General features: G+C 45.6%; 1 protein-coding gene across 1 annotated transcript in view; it reads left to right on the top strand.

Annotated features, from left to right (window-relative positions):
• WDR82 (WD repeat domain 82) overlaps positions 1-26,154 on the top strand; it is a 183,153-nt gene that overhangs the window by 34,890 nt on the left and 122,109 nt on the right. The window contains exons 2-4 of the mRNA XM_069644000.1: positions 15,016-15,113; positions 15,887-15,953; positions 16,431-16,530. Of these exons, the coding sequence (XP_069500101.1) occupies positions 15,016-15,113; positions 15,887-15,953; positions 16,431-16,530 (265 nt within the window). The remainder of the gene's footprint in view (positions 1-15,015; positions 15,114-15,886; positions 15,954-16,430; positions 16,531-26,154) is intronic.

Below are 26,154 nucleotides of genomic sequence, written 5' to 3'. Positions count from 1 at the left end.
GGATGGGACTAAAGCCGGTCTGCTATAAGGGGTCCAAACCCGGGTCTTAAATGCCCTCTGCCTTATGACATCGCACCTACAGTACATTGTAGGCAATTCAATTTAGGGGACAGGAAGAGAGCCCTAACAAATTGGAATGGTGGGATCCTTCCCCTTTCACTTTACTCTAAATTTGCCCCATTCTGACTTCAAATGGTCTCCTGTAGTCGGCACACAGGTGAGGGGCTTTTTTCCATGTTGCCCTGGTGCAGTTTTCCAACACATCTCCTGGGGGAATGTCTTGCCTTTCTGCAGGATAAAGATCTTGGCTAGTGATTCACCTAACCCACGCTTTACTGTAGTAATCCACACAGTTCCTTGAAAGAAGCAACTGGGATGAGTCCTGGTCTATTTTTTTAAATCTTTTTTAACCCTGTTAATTTTGTAGGTTAGTGTTATTGAAGCATTTTGAATCCTGATCATTTTCACATTGCTTTAGGACACATGTAGATCACCTTTAATAGAGGCAGCACAGTTGCAGCATAATGGTTATTTCCTACTTTGTTTTCTTTTCATCACTGAAGCACATCATTTGCGTTTGTGTCGAAGTTTTAGAAGAGCCTCCCAGCAAGTAGTTGTTTACAGTTTGTGAGAAGGAAAAGCTTTTGGTGTTCTATATGAAGATATTTATTTTTTTTATTTATTTTTTTGTCTTAAGATTGTGTGCATGCATCTAAAGGGCAGTTTGTTGTGTCTTGGAGATCAAGGAATAACTGGGCATGGAGTGTGACCTTACTTTAACCCCCTTTCTGCCCACCACAAGCAGGTATAATGGATACAGGTAGACACAGTGCTGAATATATTTTCATTGGCACATATTGTACAGGTGCCTCTAAACAGGACTTCTATATCAGCCAAAGTAGCCTATGCTATACGCATGTCATGGAACAGTGCCAGTTATTCGCAGCAGGGCTGCTTTCATCATGCCCACATTTCTTAGCAGGACTGCTATGTTTTGGGTCAGTACCTGCATTTCTTAAAAGCGTTGCTGTAATGACCTAGGCACGAACACTGGTTGGCATTTTCTGCAGCAAGCTGAAGTACTGAGCAAGAACAGTGTCTGAGCTTTTCCCACCGGTTTTGCCACAAAATTTCCGAATCCCATTATTGCAATGTAGAAAACCTTGCATGGAAAACTGCCCACCCCCCCCCTAAGAATAGATGAGGAGGGGCGTTCGGTAGGGCTATTTAATAAAGTGGGGGGGAAGAGGAGGGTGTCTGCTGCAAGCTGTCTTCCCCCTGTATTAAAAATACAGAAAATGTTGAACATGCAGGATTTTCAGCCTCACAGTAAAAAATGTGGTATTTTCACGTAGATCCTTCCCACCACCCTCCTGTGCTGGTGTGATGCACACTGGGGGACAGTGTGAGAAGATGGCAATGTACGTATACCTCATCCCTCCTGCTCAGGCTGGTGATTTTCAAAGCTTCTTCTTCTCCCATGTCACATTAGAGTCCCACTACCAGAAATCTAGCACATTTCAAAGCCTCATGAATCTACTGACTCATGTATAGTCAAAACAGGCTGAGAGATTTTGACAAGCCAGTTATGTCATGCAAGCCTCACATGGGACTCAACATGGAACTGCCAGTGCCCTACCTTTCCAAGTCAACGGCCTGTTGGGAAAGGTAGCTCAGTGGGTCACTAACCCTGCTGCAGAGATAATTGTGTAACCTGTTAGTTCAAATCCTGCTGTTGGGTGAGTTAATGCGTCTGCATCAGAGGTATGTGTTTAAGATGCAGGTAACATTAACTTGTAACAGCGGACTTCGCTTTCGGCTTATCAAAAGTGCAACTCAATGTTCAGTGATTCAGAACACACATCTTTCACCGGGATCATGCAATTATTGCACCTTTTTACGGCGACCGCTGAAAATGTTGAGTATATATATATGACCATGGATTCGATGAGGTTAAGCTGTGCGCTCTCGACCACTTTTTAATTCTGTGTGTAATAAAGAGAGATTAAGTATAACTGGCAGCAAAATCACCCCCCCCCCCCCCCCCCCCAAGATCATCCACTAAGAGCTGGTATAATTGAACATGATTATGGGTTGTGGGTGGGGACCATGCGCTCTTGTTGGCACAATGCGTAATGAAAACAGTCCAAAAAGTTGTTGTGTGTGTATGTCTTGATTGGAAGATCTCTTCAAATCACATTGTAGTAAAGAGTAGATTTTATTCAAAGTTTGGACAGCTGACACGTGTTTTGACCTACGAGTCGTTCTCAAGGCGCAAATGTCATTCTAGTTAAGTACTGCAAATATGTTGCCGCCCTTTCAATCGGTCGAATGCATTAATTTCAAAATAACAAACTCTCAAATGGGCTCAAAGCATCAGTACTTCAGTCACCAAAATATATAACCTAACAATCAGGATAACAAAGTATTCATTGGGCCAAATCCCCGCATCAATTTATGTATATTTCTGAGGCTTGTGGAATCTGATTAGATCACATGCTGTGCATAGGCCGATATCTAGTGGAAACTGCATAGTATTACAGGTGTTTTCGAAACTCTAAAGGGGATGTTGACAGAGAATGCCAGTAATACTATCCCTAGTGCGACGTCCACTGTACCCTTGAAACCTCACGCATCGATCTCTCAGATTGTTTTTTTCCGCCATGCTAGATGGACGCGTATAGCAGAGTTCCTTTTTTGGCGATAAGCCATTGTCTTTATAATATTGCGATTTCTTCCAACCCTTTCCTCGGTGGGGTCTTACGGCAGTCGAAAAAAGAAAACTGCCCGTCGGAGACTATCGCGACGGACCGTACGGCCTTGGAAGGCTGCCTCGGGCCTCTGCCCAGACAGTAGGGAGAGGGGGGGGGGGATGCCTTATTGGGAGGCCATTTTAGAATGCATATTCTCCCCTTCCTACACTTTGAGCGCCCAGCTGCCATTTCCATAACACATAATTATGAAAATACACCATTTTGCCCTAAGTTTAATTAAAAATTCCCCTGTGTCGACAAACACTTTGCAATTTGTGTCTCCTGAGAGAGAAACCACGTCGACAACGTCTTGTCGAGCGTGCAGGCTCTTCAATCCTAAGATGTTGAAGGACTGCTCCACCAAACTATGGGCCCACTACGCCAGGCAACTCGAGGCCATGGAGGTAGAGGGATCCTTTAGCAATGGCAGTGACACCGCACTTTCGGACGGCGAGGGCAATGGAGCAGCTTCGGCTACTTAAGCGCAGACCCCCGACCCCGTATGACAGGCCGGCAGCCATGTTGTGGGAACTACACCCGGCGGCAGCAGCGCTACAAAAGCACTCGCCACAAAGCACTTAAGCCCTAGTCGACATTCGGCAGATGAGTCGAATACTCTACAATGTTCAACACCCTGTGAAAGGTCCACAGAGTCCCGGTCCTTTGGGCAATCTCATTCAAGATCGCCACACGACAGGGTTCAATCGTCGAAAGAAGGCAAAGGGGTCGCACGAAATACTCCTTCCGAAGGCCGATCGTCCGCGGACAAAGCCTCGGCTCCCACACCTGAAGTTCGACGTTCATTGTCTGATAAAACAGCAGGGCCCAAACATTCTTAAACTCTCATCTGGGCCCCAAGGTTGGGAAAAACATCATAAAAAGTCATTGAAGAACCATCATGGGGACAAGAGTCGTACTAGGGACAGGTCTTCACAAAAAAGTACACTGTCCAAGCCCATAGAGAAACCTAAAGACTAAAGGCCAAAGGTTATACCTCTCACTAATAAGGATATAGGTATTTCCTCTCAACCCATAGTAATCCCAAGTTCAAAGGAATGGTCTTCGCAAGATATCGATAGGGTTATGTGAAGAATGACCTTTATGGCTAATTTCTATGGAAAGGACCCAGATTACTTTAACAGTTTTCACTCTACTCCTCCCACCTCAGCTCCTTCCTGCTCTCAAGCCTCTGCCTTACCCTCTCAACCTCCTTCTAAAAGGTCTCGCCCTAATGTCCCTGTAGAAAGCAGGGTTATAGATCTATATGACCCTGAGATAGATCCAGAAGACCAGGATTAACTTTCTTTTGTGGAAACCTCTGATCCTCAACCTTTTGGAGAGGAAACAGATTAACTTTATTATGGTGATGATGAAAAGCTGGACGCGGATCAAGAGGCGAACATGTACTCCATAGATTCTCTTGTTAATATAGACCCCCCCCCCCCCAGTGGTGGATTCGACAATCGACCCTTACTCAACGAAGTCTTAGGCAAGGTGGCAGAACACTTCTGTATTGGTACACAGGAGCTACAGGAAGACTGACACTTCGCTGAACAGTTATTGGGGGACAAAAAAACAGTAGGCAGTTCATCCCACTGCTAAAGTTGGTACAACGCAGAATACAACCTTCCTTAGAGGCTCCCAATCTCACACGGGCCGTTAGCCTCCGTGTGGAGAAACTGTTTAAGCCTGCACCCTCAGACCTCTTGTACATAAGAGATAAATTGAAACCAGATCCGTTGGTAGTCACCACCACGAGCAAAAGAGCAGGCATGCCCCTTGCTTCCTCCGAGGCACCACCGGATCAGGAGAGCAAGAAAATATACGCAATGGATAGAAAGGTCTCCTCCTCAGCAGCCTACTAGACTAGAATAGCCAACAACGCTACCCTTTTGGCAAGTTATAGCTGCCAGAAGTGGGAGGAGGTTTCTGCGCTACTTTCATCCGCCCCGGAACCACTTAAATAACAATTGGCTCAAATGGCCACATACGGAAGGGCCGTATCTACTTGTCTCCAAGTCAAATTTTGATGCAGCTGCCAATGCTGGGAGGGTCATTGCAGAGGGGACTAGGGGTGTCACGGTATTAGTTTTATGACGGTATGATAACCTTCTTGCCAAATTACGGTATATCATGGTTATCGCGGTATAGCAGGTGATATTAACTAATCTTAACAAATATTTTCTAAAAGGTCATAAATTGTCAGATTTATCAACACAAACAAAATCAGGCACCCAGGGCCAGAATTGGGCTTTTCAACATACTTTCCACTGAAATGCCACCCCTTGCTTCCACCAAACACACGTGTGGAGAGGAGGAGGGGGGGCGGGGAGCCCTGCTGCGACTAGCAAAGCAAACTGAATAGCTTTTCTTAAGTGGTCATTTAATCTTTTAGCTCCCCCACTGGCTACTGGTGAAGATGAACATGTTGCCATCTTGATAACCTGCATGCCACAGCTCAATGGAGGCTGATGGTAGTATACGCTTGCACCCACTCCCTCTTACTCACTCTTACTCACTCTTTACGTTACAGCCTTTAGTTTACTTGCGGGCCAAAAGGTGTTCAGTAATCACTGACATGTTACCCTTTGGTATGGCAGCAGGGAATACCCACAGAGATGAGTACATTTTACAGTGTAACTTATGATATGTAAATTCAATGATAGAACCAGGGAAATCCCCCATTGTCATGTTTAGCAAACATTATCCATTATAAATATATAAACCCCAAAGCCGCCATCCCAAAGTAAACCCTTTTCCTTCTTAGCACTGTATTTATTCTTCCTATTGCTAACATATTGATTTTATGTCAGGCACGTGTGATTTATGGAATGGCATTAAAAACTGCTCCAACTGTAACTACTTGGCAGATGGCACATCCAACAGTGCAAGACCAAGACTGTGCAGCACTTGCTTACTGCAGCCTTTCCAAATCAGATTGAAAAGCACACTTAACGGTATAAACGGTATACCGGTATAAACAATGTGACGGTTATTATTATTCAATTAAGTGGTTCACGGTATCTTTAACGGTATACCGTTACATCCCTAGAGGGGACTATTATAAAAACAAATTCATGGCTTCGCCAGTTGGGCTTAGGCCAGAAACACAAGCCACTCTGATTAATGTGTCTGTGGAACCTAATCTGCTCTTCGACAAGGCTGTAGAAGATTCACTCAAGGCTGCAAAGGAGGAGTATGACACTCTAAAATCTTAAGGTCAGCTCACAAATAAACCCACTGGTCAAAGGGGTAACGGTAGTAATTTTCGCCGTTTTCAGGGCCAAAAATCTCAGAGGATCCGGCTACAAACAGGGCCATGGTTGCTATGGCAACAATCGAGGACAAGCCTTCCAAGGCTACCCACTAGGACAATGCAGAGGTCATGGTGGTCTGGGCAGAGGCCCAGCTTGAGGTGGCACCCCACCTGAGAGCAAGTGACATTCCGCTCCAGGTACCCTCCCATGCATCCCAAGTAGGACGCATTTCTAACTTCACCCAAGCATGGGAGGGTATCACCTTGGACAGATTGGTGCTGTCCACGGTGGCAGGGGGCTACTGCATAGAGCTACTTCAGCATCCTCACGACCACCCCCCATGTCAGAAGGTCCACTCGGAGGAACATCAGCGGATCCTTCGAGAGAAAATTACAGCGCTTCTATTAAAGGATGCCATAGAAGTGGTCCCAATCAACCTGGAAAACGAGGGTATTTATTCAACTTATTTCCTTGTTCCAAAAGAAAATCTAACAATGAGCCCTGTATTAGATTTGCGCCCTGCAAACAAGTATGTCGAGCCACAAAAGTTCTGCATGACTACGCTACAAGAGATAAACCCCCCCACCCCCTCCAACACCCCTACTAAAAAGGATTACATGGCAACACTGGATATGAAAGATGCCTACTTTAATATTCCAATGTTTCCAGCGCACAGAAGATTCTTGCGTTTCCAGATGGCGAACAGGCACTAACAATTCAAAGTGCTGCCCTTTGGAATAGCCTTGGCTCCAAGGGTATTCACAAAAGTACTGGCGGTAGTAGCAGCACACCTGCGCAGGGGAGCGACCCCAGTGTACCCTTACTTGGACGACTGGCTCATAACGGGGGAATCGCCTCCGATTTGCAGACAAAACATCTAGGCACCAATCAACATCTTTCAATTGGGCTTCTCAATCAATGAGAAAAAAAATCAAGCCTAGTGCTAAGCCCTTCCAAACAGTTCGTAGGAGCTATCCTAAACACAGAGGAAGGATTGGTCTTTCCCTCAGAGGAAAAAGTAAAAAACTTGTTAGTGCAAATAAAACATTATCAGGCCGGTCGCCAGATAGGGTGCGCAAAGCAATGCGTTTAATTGGCATGATGGCATCTTGCATATAGCTGGTTCCTCGCGCGCGTCTGAGCATGTCTCCTACAGGAGTGGTTGCTGAAACAATGGTCTCAGGCTAGTGGTCGTTTCACCAACACTGGTACAAAATCTTCGCTGGCGGACCAGGGAAAATCTGACAAAGGGGAAACACTTCTGCGACCCACAGATGCAGGCAGTGGTCCCAATGGACGCCTCACTGGCAGGGTGAGGAGCTCACTACCTTCACCATACAGCTCGGGGTCTGTGGTCTCGCACTGCAGCTCAGAACCACATCATTGGGCTGGAACTTCTGGCAGTACTAAAACCCCATTTTACAAACCTAACGGACAGCACCACAGCAATGGGTGTACACGCTCTCCAAATCTATCCAGACTTGCTCGGAAAGTCTGGAACTGGGCACTCAAATGCAAGATGTTCCTGTCACCAGGGGAACTTGACGCTCTAGCAGGCTCATTGAGCAGAGATCCCCTACCAGAGTGGCGTCTACACGAAGTCGTAGAACACCTCTTCTCTCTGTGGGATTTCCCAACTATAGACGTATTTGCCACAAGCGAAAATCGGCAATGCCCACACTTTGCGTCCAGGTTCCCCCAGCCAGGGGAACACCCTATGGATGAACTGGTCAGGGAAGTTTGCCTACGCTCCCCCAACAACCGCCCTCCCCCCGACTCCTCTCATGAGGAAGGTGGTGAACAAGTTACACAAGGAACCGATGACTCTGATCCTTGTTGCTCCTATGTGGGCAAGACAACTGTGGTGTCCACATTTGCGCAGACTAACATTGTGCGATCCCATCAAACTTATGTGCCAGTACAACCTACTCACCCAGTAGGGAGGACTATCTGTCCACCCACAGCCACACTCTAACTTGGCAGTATGGCTCCTGAAGTCGTAGAGTTCGGACATCTCAATCTACCACAGAGATGCATGGATGTCTTGAAGGAATCAAGAATACCAAACACCAGGCACTGTTACTATGATAAATGGAAACTATTCGTAATTTGGTGCCAGAATAAGCCAATCATCCCCATTGATTGTACTCCATCTAACATTGTAACCTATATGCTCCACTTACTAGATGCAGGGTTAGTGTTCAACTCCCTAAAAGTCCACCTGGCAGCTTTGTCCGCCTACACCACTTCCCATAACAAGGTCTCGTGTTGGACGGTACCAGTCATCAAAGCATTTATGGAAGGGGTAAAGAGACTCCACCCTCTAATCTCTAACCCACCGCCAGGTTGGGACCTTAATGTGGTACTTGCTAAGCTCATGGGACCCCCTTTCGAGCCTATGCACAAGTCTAGTCTCAAACACCTGACTTGTAAAACTGCCTTCTTAGTAGCCATCACTTCCATAAGAAGGGTCCGTGAAATCTAAGCTCTATGCAGGATCCTTTTTTTACTATACATAAGGACAAACTGGTTTTACGCACTCGTCCTAGGTTCTCACCTAAATTCGTCTCCAAATTCCATGTAAACCAGTCTATTTAGCTACCGGCTTTCTTCCAGGAACCCAAAAGCTCTGCGGAGGTAAAATTCCACACACTAGATGTGAGGAGAGCGGTCCTCTACTACCTAGACAAAACCAGACGGCTAAGAAGGACAGATCAACTGTTTGTCTCCATTGCGCCAGGCAGAGAAGGAGATTGCGTCTCTAAAAAAATGCCATCTCTAGGTTGTTAGTCCGATGTATCCAACTGTGCTAAAACACTGCCTTTTAAGCCAAGGGCCCACTCCACAAGAGGTACTGGAGCCACTCTGGCTTTCATTGCGAATGTCCCCTTAGACAGTATTTGCAAAGCAGCTACATGGAGCTTAATACATTCACTCAGCACTACTGCATTGAAACTCATTTCAAGACAGATGGACAAGTGGGACAAGGGGTTCTAAGACATTTATTCGCTCCTGGACCTTCTCACATTCCATCTCCTTCCACTGCTCGCTAATCTATGCACAGCATGTGATCTAAGCAGATTCCACCAGCCTCAGAAGGGATTCATTACTCACCGTAATCGTATTTTTGATGCTTGTATCTGCTTAGAATCACATGCAACCCACCCTTCCTCCCCTCGGAGAGAAGGCGCATGGATGCTTATGAGCTTGTCTCATATGTATTGGCTTGGCTACAACGGTACTCCCGCTGAACCATGTCAGAAAAATAATCTGAGGGACCTCGACGCTTGGGGGATCATGGGTACAGTGGACGTCACACTAGGGATAGTATTACTGGCTCGCACTGTTGACGTCCCTTTTCGAGTTTCGAAAACAACTGTAATACAATGCAGCTTCCACGAGATATCGGCCTATGCACAGCATGTGAATCTAAGCAGATACAAGCATCAGAAATGGTGAGTAATGTATTATATATAGTAGCAGGGGTGTGTATATAGACAGTGCATTTTCGGTGGGTGCAGTAAAAACAGCAGTGATCACATATATCTCCTCATCCGGTCTGCTATACATGTGATGGCTCGGAACAAACTTATTCAGGTCTGCTATACTTGTATTGGTTCAGAACAGACACACACACACACACTTCTATACTTGTAATGGCTCAGAACACACATCTCATCTGGGCTCTTATACTTGTAATGGCATACAGTGCTGGTAAAGCATCTGCATTCAAGCAAGTGCTGCATCTGGTGAGACACCTCTAACTCTATAAATCCAAACCGAATGGCCAGAAGGTTTGCACACATCTATAAAAGGGGCACCCAATGGTAAAGCTGCACTGGATTTGTAAATGGAAAAGGCATGTTCTGCTCTTTAAAAATGTATTGGTGGCATGTCAAAAGACAAAAAGGAGAGAGCAACTCTGAACTTAAGCGATACAGGAGAACAAAGAGAAGGGTTCGGGGAGAGGCTGCGAGAACAAACCACGTATTAGACCATCCAAAACAGGCATTTCAGCATTAGGAAGAGGGACCAATGATCTACATCAGAGTGCAACAAAGAAAGTGGGAAGGGAAATGTAGGCAAATAGGACACACATAATAGGAGCGAGAGATAGAAGAAGCAGAGTAAAAGACATATAGACAGTAAAATAAGAAAACCTAGATCAACGCAGACGGGGAGATCTGGAAATGGAACATCCAGATTAGAAAAAGGCAGGAGGCAGTTCAAGAAAGATAATCAAAAGGAGTAGCAACCACAGCAGAGAAAATGAAAAAACAGATCTAGCCAGAGTAATGACATGAGAGGAAGAGGAGTTATAATCAACCGATGCAGCGCAATGTAGGTGGGAAACGGCAATAATAGAATGCAGAGAGGGGAGTGTAAGAGTGACAGAGCAACAGACATCAACGTGGCATAGCAACACTTGGAGTGAGAGGCAGAACATCAGAAAGTGAGACCAGGGAAAGAGTAGCAAAGGGAAGGAGAGCAAAAACATGGAGTGGCTGTCAATCAGGTAGTGCCAGGCAGCAACAGTAGGCCTGAGAGGCAGAGAAGTGATGCTGGTAGAGTGAGGGACTGGATTTATGATGTAACTAGGCATCTTTAGTAGTTCTTAACAGAGTTTTGGTTTTAAGGTATAGTGAAGGTGAAGCTTAGTAGTACGCATCAACGCCTTCTTTGTCAGTAATGTTTTTCGAACAGTTTTAATTTTACACACATTGGATAGTTACACTTTTTTACTCTTGCGAAGGAAGAAACTAATTTTTACTCTCTTGAAATTGGATTTACTCTCCAATTCTAAAAACGGAGTAAAATACTTTAATGCCAAAATCCTGTCTGGAGCATTGGCTGACAGGAATTGTCCTCAGTCACCATGCCACATCCATGTATCGCTTATATTTAAAGGTTTACGTGCTGCCACACCAGCCTAAGGCATAAATTGTTGCTGTTTTGGGTGTCCCTTTCATATTTGGAACAAAGGATATTTCCATCCCGACCCATTTTTAACTGGATCCTAGTCTTTAATAGAGGACCTGGAAACACTAAAGCTGAAGAAATGCCACCACACACAAAACCCCCCGCCCCTCCACTCCCTCCGCACCCAGGATCTGCTAGATGACTGCTGCAACGCTACCATCATTGGCCAAGCCTATCACCACGTTCTCATAATCTTCCTTCAGTTTGGCTGTGAAGTCCCAAACCTAACTCACCAGGGCCTGCTTTTCTCTGCATCAATCACTTTTCCAATGCAGTCTCGTTGTTGGGTCTGTAGTCTGCTTGTACCTTTGCTTAAGAACCCTCGTTTTTTGTCGTTTGAATCTTTGCCTGCATCCTTGGAGCCATGATGGGATCGCTCCATCCTGATGCTGTCGCAGCACAAGAAAGGGCCTATTGCCACCCAAAGTCTGACAATGCGGCCCCCGAAGGCCTGTCAACCCCGTTTTTAGTTCACAACCCTGTCTGCTGTTAATAGGAACGTCCATTGCTGCTGCAACTGAAATCTACCAATCTTCACCAGTGCTTGTTTTGGCATACTATGTGAAAAACATTGCCAGTTAATGTTTTGAAGTGATACAGTGGAGATTGGGGGAACCTGGATTGATTTATGGGCGAAGACTGCATGATTTTCGGTTTCATCAGTATGGAAGTAGGACTGGGAGGTCCATACCAGAGAGCAGCAGATGGACGCAGACTGAGTTGGCAGGAGCAGCATGGTTAGACTTTGGGTTCCAGTTGCTTTTACCTAGCAGTCGCTGAAATTCCCAAGCTCCATTGGCCTCACAGTTCCCTGACCTGGGGTGTCGTTGGCTTCACAAGTGAGTCTAGGTATCGTGCTTCTATTTCAGCCCCATTCCAATTGAATTGCATTGGTCATAAAGTTTGTATTTCTTACATAGCTACCTTACTGGGCCATGAGCGGTGGAGCTGGGGTCAGTAGTACAGTACTTCACGGCCTCCTAGATCTTTGGTACTGGCAGTGCGCCCACTTTCATAGCTGGAAGACAGATTGAAATTCTACAAAAACCTGCTTGATGACGACATATGCTCGTGATGTACTGCACTCTGAAAAGGGTAGGGATGGACTTCTATAGTGCAATCTAAGTATACCAACACTTTGTATGGCTTGTGAATCCATTGCTAACCTTTTTCTCCCCCACTTGACTACATTGCAGTCTAGCTACCAATATTTGTTATGTTACTTGGCATTAATATAGTGTTTATATATCATTGGTATGACCCCAAAGCGCTGGTAGGTTGAGCGCCCTTGGGAACCGTAGTTCAGGTCGGAGAGTGTTGTACTGTGCGTGGGTGCACTTGGTATGTGAGCAGCTGGTGTAATTGTTGGATGATAGCTGCTTCCTAATGATGGGTGTGGTGCTGAAGATATCAGTTGGATGTGTGCAGTCTGGTGGGTGGACAGCCAGACTGGGTTCTGGCTGCGTTAGGCCTGAGGAACGCCTATGTGAGCAGCTAGCTGCGTTTTATTAGGGTGATGAGGTGTTCATGGGGGTCATATTCCTATGTGAACAGCTAGGCCGAAATATCAGGGGTATAGCTGTGATCTAGTTGAGTGATGGTGTGTAGTAGAGAGTAAGCGTAGTGGTGTGATATGGTGGCTATCTGTACAGCGCCTGAGACCAGGCACATGATCAGGACTGTGGGGACATGCATAGTGACATACTGATATATTGGGACAGGGGTTGATGCAGATATATAGGGATACAGAAATATAGCATATATAGGGGGAAACAGATATATAGCAACAACACGGGGATGGGTGCACATTGAAACGTGTGGGGCGAATTTCAACAGGTTCCACTCATTCTATTCTGTATTTAATGTAAACACATTTTTTGTGTTAAATTGTGGAGGAGCCCATGTCCGATATGGATTTTTCTTAACAGTAGTGCACTTCATGTTAGTGTGAACTTGATATTTCCTTGCGCTAAAAAATATTATTTGTATTTACCTTTTGCAGACCTGTTCGTTAACAAACTTTGCTTTTGTTCACTACTTCACAACAAGCCTACCTGATTCTAAGCCTAACGGCTCACCAATTGTACTTTTTGATAGCTGGTTGAAGACTTGTGTAATGTTGTTGCACAAATTTTCTTCTTGTATTCCCTTGCCAGAGCAGGCTCTGAGAAACCTTCTACTATTACTACTAAATTCATAAACCAGAGCTGCTATGACAAATTATAAGCCATGTGATGCTCTGTTTTCCCCTTTTGGATAATGCCAGTGGTAACATTTTTCATTTGCAAGTTAACGGGTCGAAATTAGTAAGATTTCATAAACCTGAGCGAAAACTAGCTCCTGGATAGCTGGCATTGCCTAGTAGGCAAGAGCACTCCATAGAGTCGGGAGCTAGTACATAACCTGGTGCAACTCAGACGTTTACGTGAGATGCAAACTCGTGATGCTTTAAATGTCTTCTAGGTGTCTAATGCTGCTTTATAGACATTCCCAAATACGGAATGTTATGCCACATAGGTATGTTTTTATAGTTTGATGCGATAGGCGGAAATTGTTCTGGTAGCTGTTGGTATCAAGCTATCCAGGCTCTCCTGTGCTAGGAGCATGCGCTAAACTGCTTCAAGCAATTTCGAACCCTGAAGCTACCAGCTGACCATGAAGTCACTTGCTACCTCAATTCTATGCATACGCACAGGAAACTTACTTGCCAAGAGCCAATTCTCACTCGCTAATGGATATTGAGGAGTGTAAAGTTGTAGCCCTAGTAATGCACATCCAGTAAATCGGTACAGAGCAAGTGCAGGTTGATGAACAGGTGAAGGGATGCCACCTTGGCTGTTGTAATGCACATGGATCCGATAAAAGGAACTAGAGGTACAGATAGACATACCAGTGCGAACTGGCAGTGCAGTAAATCGGTCACACCATTACACAGGCAGGTGTGGTTTGAAGGTAAACCACCACTCCAGTTGTGGGGACGAAGGGCAGCAGATGAGCTCTCCGTGGTAGCGAAGCATAAAATGAGTTTCGATGTTGACTAGAGTCCTTCTCTGGCTCTTTCCTCAAGAGTAGAGGGATGTCGACTATTCGTTTGTACCTGTATTACTGTGGCTCTGTCTGGATTCTGATCTACGCAGAGAAGTCTCAAACTTGAGCATTCTTGTTTGAGGTTTCTCAGCCAGGTGCTAGACCGGCCAACATAGGAGTTCATCCTTTCGCAAATGCGTGAGTTTCTGGTAATCTTGGGTGGTTGGATTGGGATCACTATTTCGAGCGTCATTATTGTGCAACTTCACCATTACCCCCTGATTGGGTGTCTTTATGTATTTAGGCGAAATTCTTATGTCCAACCAGACATGCGTCAATGTCCAGGAGAGAGGCTGCATTGGGTATAGTTGACGATTTACTTTTGAATGAGCTTTGACATTCGCTTTTCTTAGAACATTTGGGTTCAAATGGAGCCCAGCAATGGGTTTATAATTGACAGTGTGAGTCACATTGGGATTTTGTAAGGGGTTGCAAAACTATAGCCCTTTGTACCACTCCAGAATTAAGGACCCCTACGTTTGCAACAGGTTTCATAAAACTCAGCACAGTCCTTGCCTAGTGCTGCAGAAATGCTTTGGTTTATAACGCAAAAAAGCCAAAGCTTTGTATGTCCACTTCCATCTTCCATAAAACTAAAAAAAAACGGTGGGTATCAAATGGGATAAAGAGGGACAAAAGTTGTCAAGGTGTTGAGTTGGATTGCAAAATCCGCCTACATATTGACCCTCTTTTCCACAGCAGTGTTCTTGGGAGCTTATCAGCAGGCTTGGGCAATCTGTTTGGAAGCACAGCCAAGAAAAGCTTTGTCCTATTTTTTTTTTTTAGGTTTTGTTTATTCAAATAAAATGAACTTTCACAAATCCGTACTGTCGAGCAGCTTTCAACCCACCCTTCATACTTTGTCAAGTCTGCACTTTGGAATTCCTGTGCTTTTTAATTTTTCACCTACAATCCCACTGATATTTTGTCATTGACAGGCCAAAGAGAACTCTCTTCAGTAAGAAATATGGGGTGGACCTTATCCGATACACACATGCTGCCAATACTGTAGTTTACAGCTCTAACAAGATTGATGGTAAGATGGCCAAATTCAAGACTCTTTATTTTTATTTTATTTTTTTATTTTTTTTTTCAGGGATGCTGTTATTTTATCTGCATTGTACCTGATTTTGGGAGGGTGTGGGGGAATGTACTTGAACAAAATATGGGTCGCTTATACAATTAGTGCTGTGACTCTTACCCCACTGTATTTGGAGCAAATATTTATCAGCAATATCACACCTGTACTATGCAGGCTGACTGAGCGCCAACACCTTTTCTGGAGAAGCACAACTGGAAAAGCCATGCCTGCCTCCAGGTTGAGGTAGTAGTTTGTACAGTTTGAGGGTCTAAGATACCGCCCGGTACTGGAGATAACTGTACAGGCCACTGCCTTGCCTGAGGCAGAGCACACTCTGCAAAACTGCCCACCAGTGAATGGTGCCAAAGGGGCTGCCTGCAACAGGTATGTTTTATTAAACCGCACATTTGATCTGCCAAGAAGGTTACATTAAATCAAAATGTAGTCCTTTAAACGTGTAAACTTAAAGGTGCGAGCAAATCCTAGTATATCAATTAAGATGTTAGGTTTTCGCGAAGTGTTGCCTTCCTTGGTCTGAGAATGGTTTTCTATTCAGCGTTATGCTAATGTTTATATTTGTTCAAAGTTTATGCCGTCTGCCTTTTTGGGCAAGTTAGAAAGTCTAAATCTCACCATTACGATTGTTTCTTTTGTTAATCGCTTGTCATTGTGCTGTCATCTTTCTAATATGCAGCTGGTTGTCTTATGTCATTTCTATTTCCCCATAGACACAATCAGATACCTCTCTCTCCATGACAATAAATACATTCGCTACTTCCCTGGACATAGCAAGAGGTAAGCATGCAAATGGTATATGCAGTATGTATATTAAGGTTGTCCCCTTTTTGTAGGGACTACTGCAGTGATTTTTCTTTTGTGAAGCGCCAAAGAGGTTTAGAAAGCTGAGCTGTTGACACCATAAAATATACTTTTCTGTCGTTTGGGTTGGAATAACTATCCTCCGAGCCCAGCTATAATTTTGCAGGCTGGCACGTCTACATACTGTCCTAGTGAGTAGGGAAAGAGTGCATGGTTGGGTTTTATTTATTAATCGGGTGGGATTGTTTCCTGTAACATGCTGGTATCCAAACACACTCAAATTATTTTATTTAATTTTTGACAGCTTTCCGCAATATTTGATAGTTTAGTTAATGGATGGACAGGTGATGTTAATTAACTCATTTGTTTCAGTTGCACAGCATTATACGTCCCTCAAACCGTTTGTGGCACTGGCTCATGTGTCTCTTTGAATTTTGTTCTATTATGTTGCAGGGTTGTGGCTTTGTCAATGTCTCCCGTTGATGACACATTTATTTCAGGATCTCTTGACAAGACTATTAGACTCTGGGATCTCCGTTCGCCAAATTGTCAGGTGAGTCCGAAATCGTTGCCTCCGAGTTATTCCACTTGCATTGTTTAAACAAATAAAATGAATGCATCGGTGTGACTTTTTCTGTGCATCAAGAATTGAATTGCCGGATGCAGCTTTGATTCAATTCAATGCTTATACCCCCCCTCACCCCCCCCCCCCGTTTTAAAACTATTAAGTGTGCTGCTGCCATGTCGGGAATTTCTTTCATTGACATATGGACTTCTAGACCTGTGCAAGTCAACAACGTGGTCTGTTCATGTTATGTGTAAGCACGGTTGTCATTGCGAGTGAGAGCTGCGGTTTTCTCAGGCAAATTGTCTTCGACAAATGCGCTTTCAGAATTCACCCCCATCTGCCCCTGCTTTTTAACAGTTCGTAATTGCATAGAGTTACTTTTAGAATGCAAGAAGAAAATCTGACTGGGCGAACCTGTTAAGAATGACACGGGCATGTGAAGGTGGCATTTCCTTTTCCTTTCCTTCTCCAGCTGCTGATAAAACGGTCGCTTGTACAGTGATGCTAGAATACATCACACACACCATTAAAAATTATCAGTTCTAACAACACATGTTGGAGAGGGTGTGGTCAAGTTGGCACTAATCGGGCATAACTATGGAAAGCGATTGAGGAAGTAATCCACGAGGTGGGTGGACTAAAACGCAGACTCGGACCAACATCATGCTGGGGCTCTACCCTGAAGGTGATCGGGATGGATTGCAAGTGCGACTCAGACTGTGGTGTTGGTGGCAAAGCTAGCAATAACCTCAAGTTGGGGCAAGAAGGAATCTCCATCAATGGGCCAAAGGTTACAAAGGCTTTGGGAGATGGTGGCCATGGAGAGAATTACCGCCTTGATTAGGAGCAACGGTTTTATGGGGCCCTCTTATACAAAACCTGAGCTCTGAGACTGAACTGTTATAAGCTAAGAGCTGCGATTTTAGTTTCTTTTTTTTCTTTTTAGGCAGCTTAATTGATTGTATGATCGGGGAGCATGGTGCAACAATACTGGCAATTAAGTGCTAGGACTTAATTGGGTGGTATTGACTAATGTAGTATTATGCTTACACAGTGTGTATCTCTACAAGACATAGAATGTTGGGTGTCTAATGTCACCCAGGATTCCAGGACTGACGGTTGATGAGACGGGATGGGAGATTAAGCACTGAAGGATGTATATGTCAATTATTTTACCTTTCATGTTTGCCTCCCACATAGTTATGTGGGCTGACTGCAGTTGTGGTCACTTCCATATTGACAGTGACGTTGGGCTAGGGAGGGGGTCGGGGGATGTGCCTGAGGAAAATAAAGAGCAGTTTAACAGCTCTGCTGGCTCCCGTGTATTATGTCCAATGAAGGTTTTAAGGTCTGGGTAAAACCTTACATTTGGCGACGAGGGGTTCGACACCCACCCGTGCTAGTTAGAGGCCCGCGGTCTAGCGCACCTCGACCCCGCAGCACGGAACGGCACTGAGGACTGCGGTCGAGCGGCCTGGCGCGTCACCACTCCTCAGGTGAGAGGACACTAGCCCAGGAACAGAGCCAGAGCCACGCAAACGGCGTTGGTGGCCGCCCTATTACGCACTACAGCAGGCAATCCAAGTGACCTGTGTAGTGAAAGGAAAGCCTCGCCAATGGGGTACGGCAGAGGTGCAGGGATTTCTGTTTTGCAGCAGGACACTGACACCCGCCTAAAATCAGTCACAGAGGCTGAGAAAAGCCCTGCGTCACGTTTGGCTGTGTGGGCCTCTCAACAGCCCAGGAAGGCATGCCAAGGCACAGAAAAGCCCGCTTCTGAGGGTTTATTTTAGCCAAATAGGTTTTTTCCAAAGGTATTTGGTGGCAATAAAGGAACTTTTGCTAAAACATAAAGGCCCTGGCAAAAGGTGCCCTGTACAGCCCAGAGAGGTTTTATAGAAGTCAAAGAATGCCACACTCAGCGCGAAGCATCACGCCAATTAACAGAGGCATAACAGTGCAGTTCAAGGGAGTTTACAAGATACCTGCGCCAAGTCAAGAGGCATGTTACACAGGTTTGTTCTGGAACTAATTCCACATAGAAAGTTAAAATTTCAAACTCTAAACCAGTCATCATGTCAGAGCCTTCCAGCCCTGTGGCATCTTCATCAAGGGGTGCAGATACAACTGCTGACACACAACAGATGCAAGGCGCTAGTAGTGCTTCACAAAACATGCCTAGGCCAGGCCCGTTTGATGTCGGAGACACTTCTAATCTGGGGTCTAGTTGGGTCATAGGGCTACGCGATTGCAAATTTTATGCTGGCGCAATTGGCCTAATAGAAGAGGCCAGACTTAAACACGTTGTTCATGGCGGTAGGTCCAGCCGTCAGACATAGCTGGTGAATTGTTGAATGTAGAAACCGTATCCTATGGAGAACTTCATGGCAAATTATCAGAATACTTTGCCCCCCACACCAACATAGACTACGAGCGTCATGTGTTTCACACTACGAGACAAGAAAGGGGGAATCGTTGGACAGTTTGTGATGCGCTTACGTATCAAGTTAAAATACTGTGAATTTCATAAGTATTCAAATGGGTCAGCGCTGAGATCACAGGTTATAGCAGGGTGCATGTCTCAACCTTTCAGAAAGCAATTGCTTCAAAAACAATGATCATTAGAAGAAATTCTTGCATTAGCTCGGATGGAAGCGGCAGTAGAATCGCAGTTAGACAATCTAGGAAAAGTCACGATTCAACAGCCAACGCCCAACACGGACACCATCAACAAATTGCATGCCGCCCCCACTCAAAGTGGAAAGGGCAGATGCCACTTGCTATCGCTGTGGATATGAATATCCACCCATAGGTGAATGTCCTGCAATAGAACAACAATGCGCCGCTTGTGGTGGAATGGACCATTACCGAGTGGTCTGTAAGAATGCACCAGGACCAGCACCCAGTAGGTGGAGACATCGAGAGGGAAGGAGAAGTTCACGTCTTAGCCCACCAGATGGAAGAGAGGACGGAGAACAGACAATATCAAGGTGGGAGGAGAGAATTAGAAGGAATTTATATGCACAAGATGATAAAAGAACATCAGATGGTTCCAGAAGGTCACAGAGAAGAAGGTTCGTCAGATACATCGTAATGCACCCTCCATCCAGTAGTGAATCTCAGTTGTCAGACGACCAAAGGAAAAAAGGCTATGTATGGGCTCTCAACAATGCCACGGCCACCCAGCACAGCTCCACACTCACATTGCAAGTCAATAACACCCCTTTAGAATTTCTTATAGACGCTGGGGCGACAGTCAACATAAGTGAACAAGCATACAACTCATTAGCCCACCAAAAATACGTAAAGCAACAGTTGACATCTACCCATACGGAGCGACGACCCCACTATCCTGCAAAGGGACCATATCAGCATGGTGTGTGCGCAAGGCTCATGCAGCGAAGTTTCCTCTACACATATTGAAAACAGAAGCTAATGGTGTATGCATTTTAAGCTTCAAGATGGCAGTGGAAATGGGTTTGGTCCAGATATTATCAACTAATGGCTCGCAAGTATTTCGCCAGGATGGATGTGATGGATAAAACTTTTCTAAACCTCTTCAAAGGATTAGGAAAACTAAAACACAGGAAAGTACAGCTTCACATCAACCCAGAAGTTCCACCAGTTGCTCCACACGATCGTGGACTACCTGTGAACATTCCACAATGAGTGGAAGAACTAGATAAGCTCATCAAACTCAATGTCATTGAGCCGGTTTCGGGACCCACACCTTGGGTATCTCCCATAGTTCCAGTTCCAAAAAATTCCCCGGATGGATCAATACGGTTGTGTGTTGATATGAGAAGAGCCAATGCAGCAATAGAAAGGGAGAGGCACCAAGCACCCAGGATAACGGACATGATCCATCTTCTGCATGGAGAACCAGTCTTTTCGAAGCTGGACCTCACAAAAGGGTACCATCAGATAGAAATAGCTCCTGAATCAAGGTACATAACATTTGTAACTCACCTAGGGCTGTTCCAATACAAGAGTCTCAGTTTCTGAATCTCCTCTGCTGCTGAAATCTTTCAGGAAGAGATTCAGTCATTAGACAAGTGCCCAACTGTTTAAATTATTCGGGTGATGTACTTATTTTTGGGAAAAATGGGGAGGAACATGACACAGCCCTTCACAGAGTGTGTGAGGTACTGGAAAAGGCGAGTTTGACACTTAACAAAGCAAAATGTGAATTTGGAAAGGGTTCCTCACGTTTCTTTGGACACATTTATTCCAACAAAGAGATGCGACCAGACCCTGACAAAGTGTCGGCTCTCAATTCAGCTTTACCCCCAAAGACAATTACGGAATTGAGGTCGTTCCTTGGTTTGGCCAGTTATTGTTCTCGTTATTTAAAAGACTATGCCACTGTCAGCAATCCACTGTGCCTGCTAACGCGCAAAGATCAACCATATGTATGATCTGAGGAATGCCAGAATGCATTTGAAACCATACGGAATGCCATTGCAAAAGCTGAAGACATGGCCTATTTTGACACCAAAAGAGACACAGAAGTAATAGTTTATGCGAGCCCCTGTGGGACTGGGAGCCATACTAACGCAAAAGGACCCAGAAGCACCTACAAATGTATATATGGTAGCATATGCCAGCAGAAGTTTAACTCCCACAAAACAGGCTTATTCACAAGCGGAAAAAGAAAGTTTGGCAGTGGTATGGGCATGCAAGTACTTTCATTTATTCCTGTATGGGAAGGAGTTCACCATAACAGACCACCAAGCCCTGCTCACAATATATGGAGATCCAAAAGCAAGAATGCCCCCGAGGATAGCCAGGTGGGGTTTGCGCCTACAGGATTACAAGTTTACCATTAAACATCGACAGGAAAATGAGATAATCCGGCAGACTATCTGTCTCGTCACCCGACAGGAACAGCGAGCCCCCAACCATCCATCGCAGACTTAACTATGTGGTTCATCACCTACAACATTTGCCAGTGGGGTGGACAGATATTATCACACAATCAGAAATGGACCCGGCCCTCAGAATAGTTTGGCACTGCATACAAGAGGAAAGAAAAGCACACATGATACAACAAGCAAAACAGGAACAGAAGGAGGTTCAAGAGGACATCAAGTGGATTGACCAAGTATGAGATGAACTCTCCATAGTTGACTAACATTGTATTGAAAGGTTGCAAAGTACTCATTCCAAAATCATTGCGAGCCAAAATGATAAACCTGACACATGAAAGCCACCGAGGAGTGGTTGCCACCAAGCGTCTATTACGACAAAAAGTTTGGTTTCCAAGGCTCAATGCCATAGTGGAAGAAATGGTGGGTAAATGCCTGACTTGTGCACAAGTAGCGCCACCACCACATCCCGACCCGCTTCAGATGTCTCCTTTACCTAGGCGTCTGTGGGAAGAACTGGCTGTGGACTTCTTTGGACCACTAAGAGATGGCACATATGTTTTGGTATTAATAGACGAACATTCAAGATTCCCGGAAGCACAAATTGTTGACAGCACATCTGTTTAAGTGTCATTCCTCCCCTTGATCGCATCTCCACATATGGAATCCCACGATTGATAGTCTGACAATGGAGCACCATTTATGAGCAAGATTTTGAGAACTTCTCTAAATATATGGGCTTCCAACACAGGAAAATAATGCCCAGATGGCCACAGGCGAATGGCATAGTCGAGCGATTTATGGCAAATGTTAAAAGAACACTACAAATAGCTGCTATCCTCAACAAGCCATTTGAACAAGCTCTCTACCAATTCCTAAGGGACTATAGACGTATGCCTCACAGCACGACGGGGATATGTCCTGCCGACCTGATGTTCTGAAGACCTGTCAAAACTTGTTTACCTGAAGACCCCAGTCCTGTCCATGCGACACCATTAGAACAGGAAGCTAGAGAAAGAGATCAATCTACGAAGACCAATATGAAAGACCTGGCAGATTACAAAAGGAGAGTGCAGGAGTCAACTATGGATCTTGGAGACCAGGTGTGGATGTCAACCGAAACAATGAAAGGAAGATGCCACTTTTGCAAAAGAACCACTGACCGTGACACAGAAAAAAGGAACTATGATCCCGGCACAGAGACCACATCATTCATCAGTGACCCGCAATGTTTCACATTTCAAACGAAGAATGACCACCTCGGAATGCAGTCAAGATAGAGGTGAAGACAATGATGAAAGAAAATGGGATGAACCTTATTTAGGGGACAGTGAGGCCTCAGAAGAAAACAGGATACAATATGAAGAGACTGGTGACACTCCTAGGAATGTGGGGCGACCACAAAGAAGTCACATGAAACCTCACTTATTGAAGAGATGGAGTGAGAAAAAGACAAGGACCTTTAATGTTAAAAAAGGGGGGAGATGTCAGATTGTTTTACCTTTCATGTTTACCTCCCACATCGTTATGTGGGTTGACTGCAGATGTGGTCACTTCTGTATTGATGGAGTGACGTTGGGCTAGGAAAGGGGTTCGGGGGGACGTGCTGGCAGTTACTGCCTGAGGAAAATAAAGAGCAGTTTAACGGCTCTGCAGGCTACCGCGTATTATGTCCAATGATGGTTTTAGGTCCGGGTAAAACCTTCGAGTATATTCCACATCTCTTACCACCCTTCTTATTTATACGCTGTATCTGATTAAAGCTTATTTATATTTATACTCACTGGACTCCAGATTGTTCCCCGCTTCCATTTATGTGTGGACCCCAATACAACAACTAATCAACAGTTGGGGGCCTTGGGTAGTCTGTATTTGGCAGGAACTGCTTGTGTGCTTGCACCATTTGTCAGCTGTTTGCTGTTAAGGAGAATTCTCATTTCTGTGTTGGTTGCCTTCTACCATAGAGGTCTCTTTTGCTGGACTTTATGACTTGGATTTTCTTATCCTGGAGTGTGAGATCTTTTTCTCACCCACTCATGTATTTTTTGATCTGATTTGGACTCTGTTTCTATGACTCTGGAGACAAACTCCATAGAAGATCACCCTTTTTGTTTTGTGACGCACAGCACCCTCAGTGCGGTGTCACAGAAGTCTTTTGGATTTCTCTTAAGGTTTAATGACGAGGTTTAATGACCTTCTCTTGGATAAACTGTTTCCAAGAGTAGTACAGGGAAATTGACTTTACGTACCTTTTTCTGTTTGTAGGCCCAGCACACCCCATTTTATCTGGAGTTCTGTGGGGGGGTTGGGGGGTTACTTAGTATCCCATTTGTCTACTTTCTCATATTTTGTTACCCTCCAGACAATTAATGGCTGGTGGCAGTGGGTTATTTTTCCTACCATTGTGCGTTTTTACCGCAGGCTGAATCCTCAGTTGCAGTATTGCGCCCATGTGTGCCCACTTTGTCAAAATGGGCCCGTCTCCTTTTTTCGCCATTTCTTGCTTGAGGTCTTCCTTGGGTTTGGCTCGCAGAGTAAAACCCAGTTTGGTCCCTTTGTTCTTTTTGTCTTTGGCCGATTCATGGGCGAAGCCTGCCTCCTACCTCCAACCTGCCTGGCAGGACAGAAAGCAAACGCATCGTGCTTAGTCTCCTTGGTTACAGGAATGCACCCAAAGGTGATTGGCTGTCTGTCCTTGGGGGACAGCCCTGCTGTGGGAGTGACAGCTAGGCTGCGAATGAATCGGAGAAACCTGCATAAAAGTACCAGGGCTTTAGCAAGGAAGGCAGTCGACCACTGGACGAAGGAACCGAAGAAAGAAACTGGAAGAGAAGATTGTTGCACCTCCTGGACCATTGGTTTGCCCGGTGAAGCCCTGCTGCAGTGCTGAAACGCCGAATTTCTAATCGACTAGAGAAGCCCGGAAAGGATGACTTCTGCCCTTGGAACACCTCTCCCTGCAGGCTGTACTTCCTTGCTGCTGCTGGAACCGAGTGCCAGGGGACAGAGACACCAGGAACGAGTGCATTATCTTTAAGCTGAACCAGAGCTCCAGGAAGATCCTGAGGACCCAAGCCTGAGCCACTCCAACAGAGTGCTGGGCCCCAGATGCAAGGGGAGCCCACAAGTTGTCCAAGAAAACCGCAAAGTGCTGCTAATCTGGAGTAAGCCATTGCTGCTGCCGACCTTCAAACAGTAGTGCAGTCCCCAGACATCCACCCCCCCTCTTATCCCCACGACTGAGGCCCAGGAACAACAAGATCTGCAGGACTACAACAGAAACAGAAGTCAGAGCCTTCAGTCTTCTTCTCCTGGCGCAGAGGCAGCACAAACGCCTCCCTTCCCGTTAGGTCTTGGGGCCTGGAGATTACGCCATCGCAGGTTTCCGCGACCCTTCGGGGAAAGAGGGTTAGGGTCCGTGGAATGGATAGGTAGAGGGTTGTAGGATCACCGGGTAGAGGAAAAGGAAGGAGTTGTGGATAGGAATGGGGAAATTAGGGCAATATGCTCCTTGGCTCCTGCTTCCTTTTTGTGGAGTTGCAACCTGTCACTCCTATACACTTCACAACATCTAGAATACACTCAATATGGGAGCCTTTGTGCTGGAGCTCCAACCAGTTTGGCCAACTGCTTCTGCAGTGCCGGTGAGTATGCCACTGTTCAACTTGCCAAAACGTTTCTCAGATTATTGCATGCAAGATTCCCACATTACTGCATGTAGGATAAAGCTCCCCCCACATTGCTTCATGCAAGGTACATTACACCTAGACGTGGCCCACTAGGTTCGCTCAGTCATTAATTGCAACAAGAAACATAAACATGAACTTAGCTTCGTTCTCGGGTGATTCTGCGGCGACTGCCATCTTTTCTGTCCACGCACCGTTCCGCGGAGTCATCTTCCACTAGAAACAAACAAGGAATGTCAGAACGGATGCGTGCGCTAGTTCTACCCTTAAAGGGTTAATTGTTCTGAATATCAGGCGGCCCGTGTCTAGCGTCCCCCACACGGAGGCCTAAGGGGTCTGGACCATGCAATGCCCCCCCTCCAAGATGCATGCGGTAGTTGAGCAAGCACCACCGATGCAGGATTAGTAGTTCGTGCCCCAAGAGTTAGTTTCGTTTTGCACGCAACTTGGTTTTTGTGCTTTTCATGTTAGTTTAGGAAAATCCCTTCCATGCAATTAGCCGCTGTGTGTAGAGAACATGCACTACTTATCTCAAATGTGATGCAGGGCCTGGGGTATGCTTTCAGGCGGGCTGGTGCCCCGCTAATGCTTTCCGACCGGAGCGCTGCAGATGCACGTCAGCTCAGGTTGCCGGTCAGGATTGCGAGCGGCGCTCGGGGGGCGCGGCTCGCGCTTGCGCGCTCGCATGGTTCCCATGTGTCCTGCCGCTGGGGTTGCTGGGAAACGTAGTTTCTTGGCTGTTCTCCACCCCTGGCCTCGCGACCTGCTAAAGGGGTGGAGAACACATCTTGAGAAGCCTGTCGGGCACCGAAGAGGCCCCTATCTCCCTCCAAAACCCAACATAGAGGCCCTTTTCCCTGCCACCACCCCAACACTTGCCAGGGTCCTGACAAGAAGCCAGCTGGACCCCTTTCTTCAGACCCGACAGAAAACAGACACACAAGATAATGGCAATAAGTGCAGATGACCGGGTTACATGGTAGTTGATGGGCAGACACAGGATAAGTACATTAGTTGGTGAGTCAGACCGAGGTGGAGATCTTGTTGGAGAGCCA

Source organism: Ambystoma mexicanum, chromosome 2p (genome assembly GCF_040938575.1).
Source record: "Ambystoma mexicanum isolate Mex_15411 chromosome 2p, UKY_AmexF1_1, whole genome shotgun sequence".
Classification (NCBI taxonomy): domain Eukaryota; kingdom Metazoa; phylum Chordata; class Amphibia; order Caudata; family Ambystomatidae; genus Ambystoma; species Ambystoma mexicanum.
The sequence above is the reverse complement of the archived record's forward strand: the minus strand, read 5'-3'. Positions and strand labels throughout refer to the sequence as shown.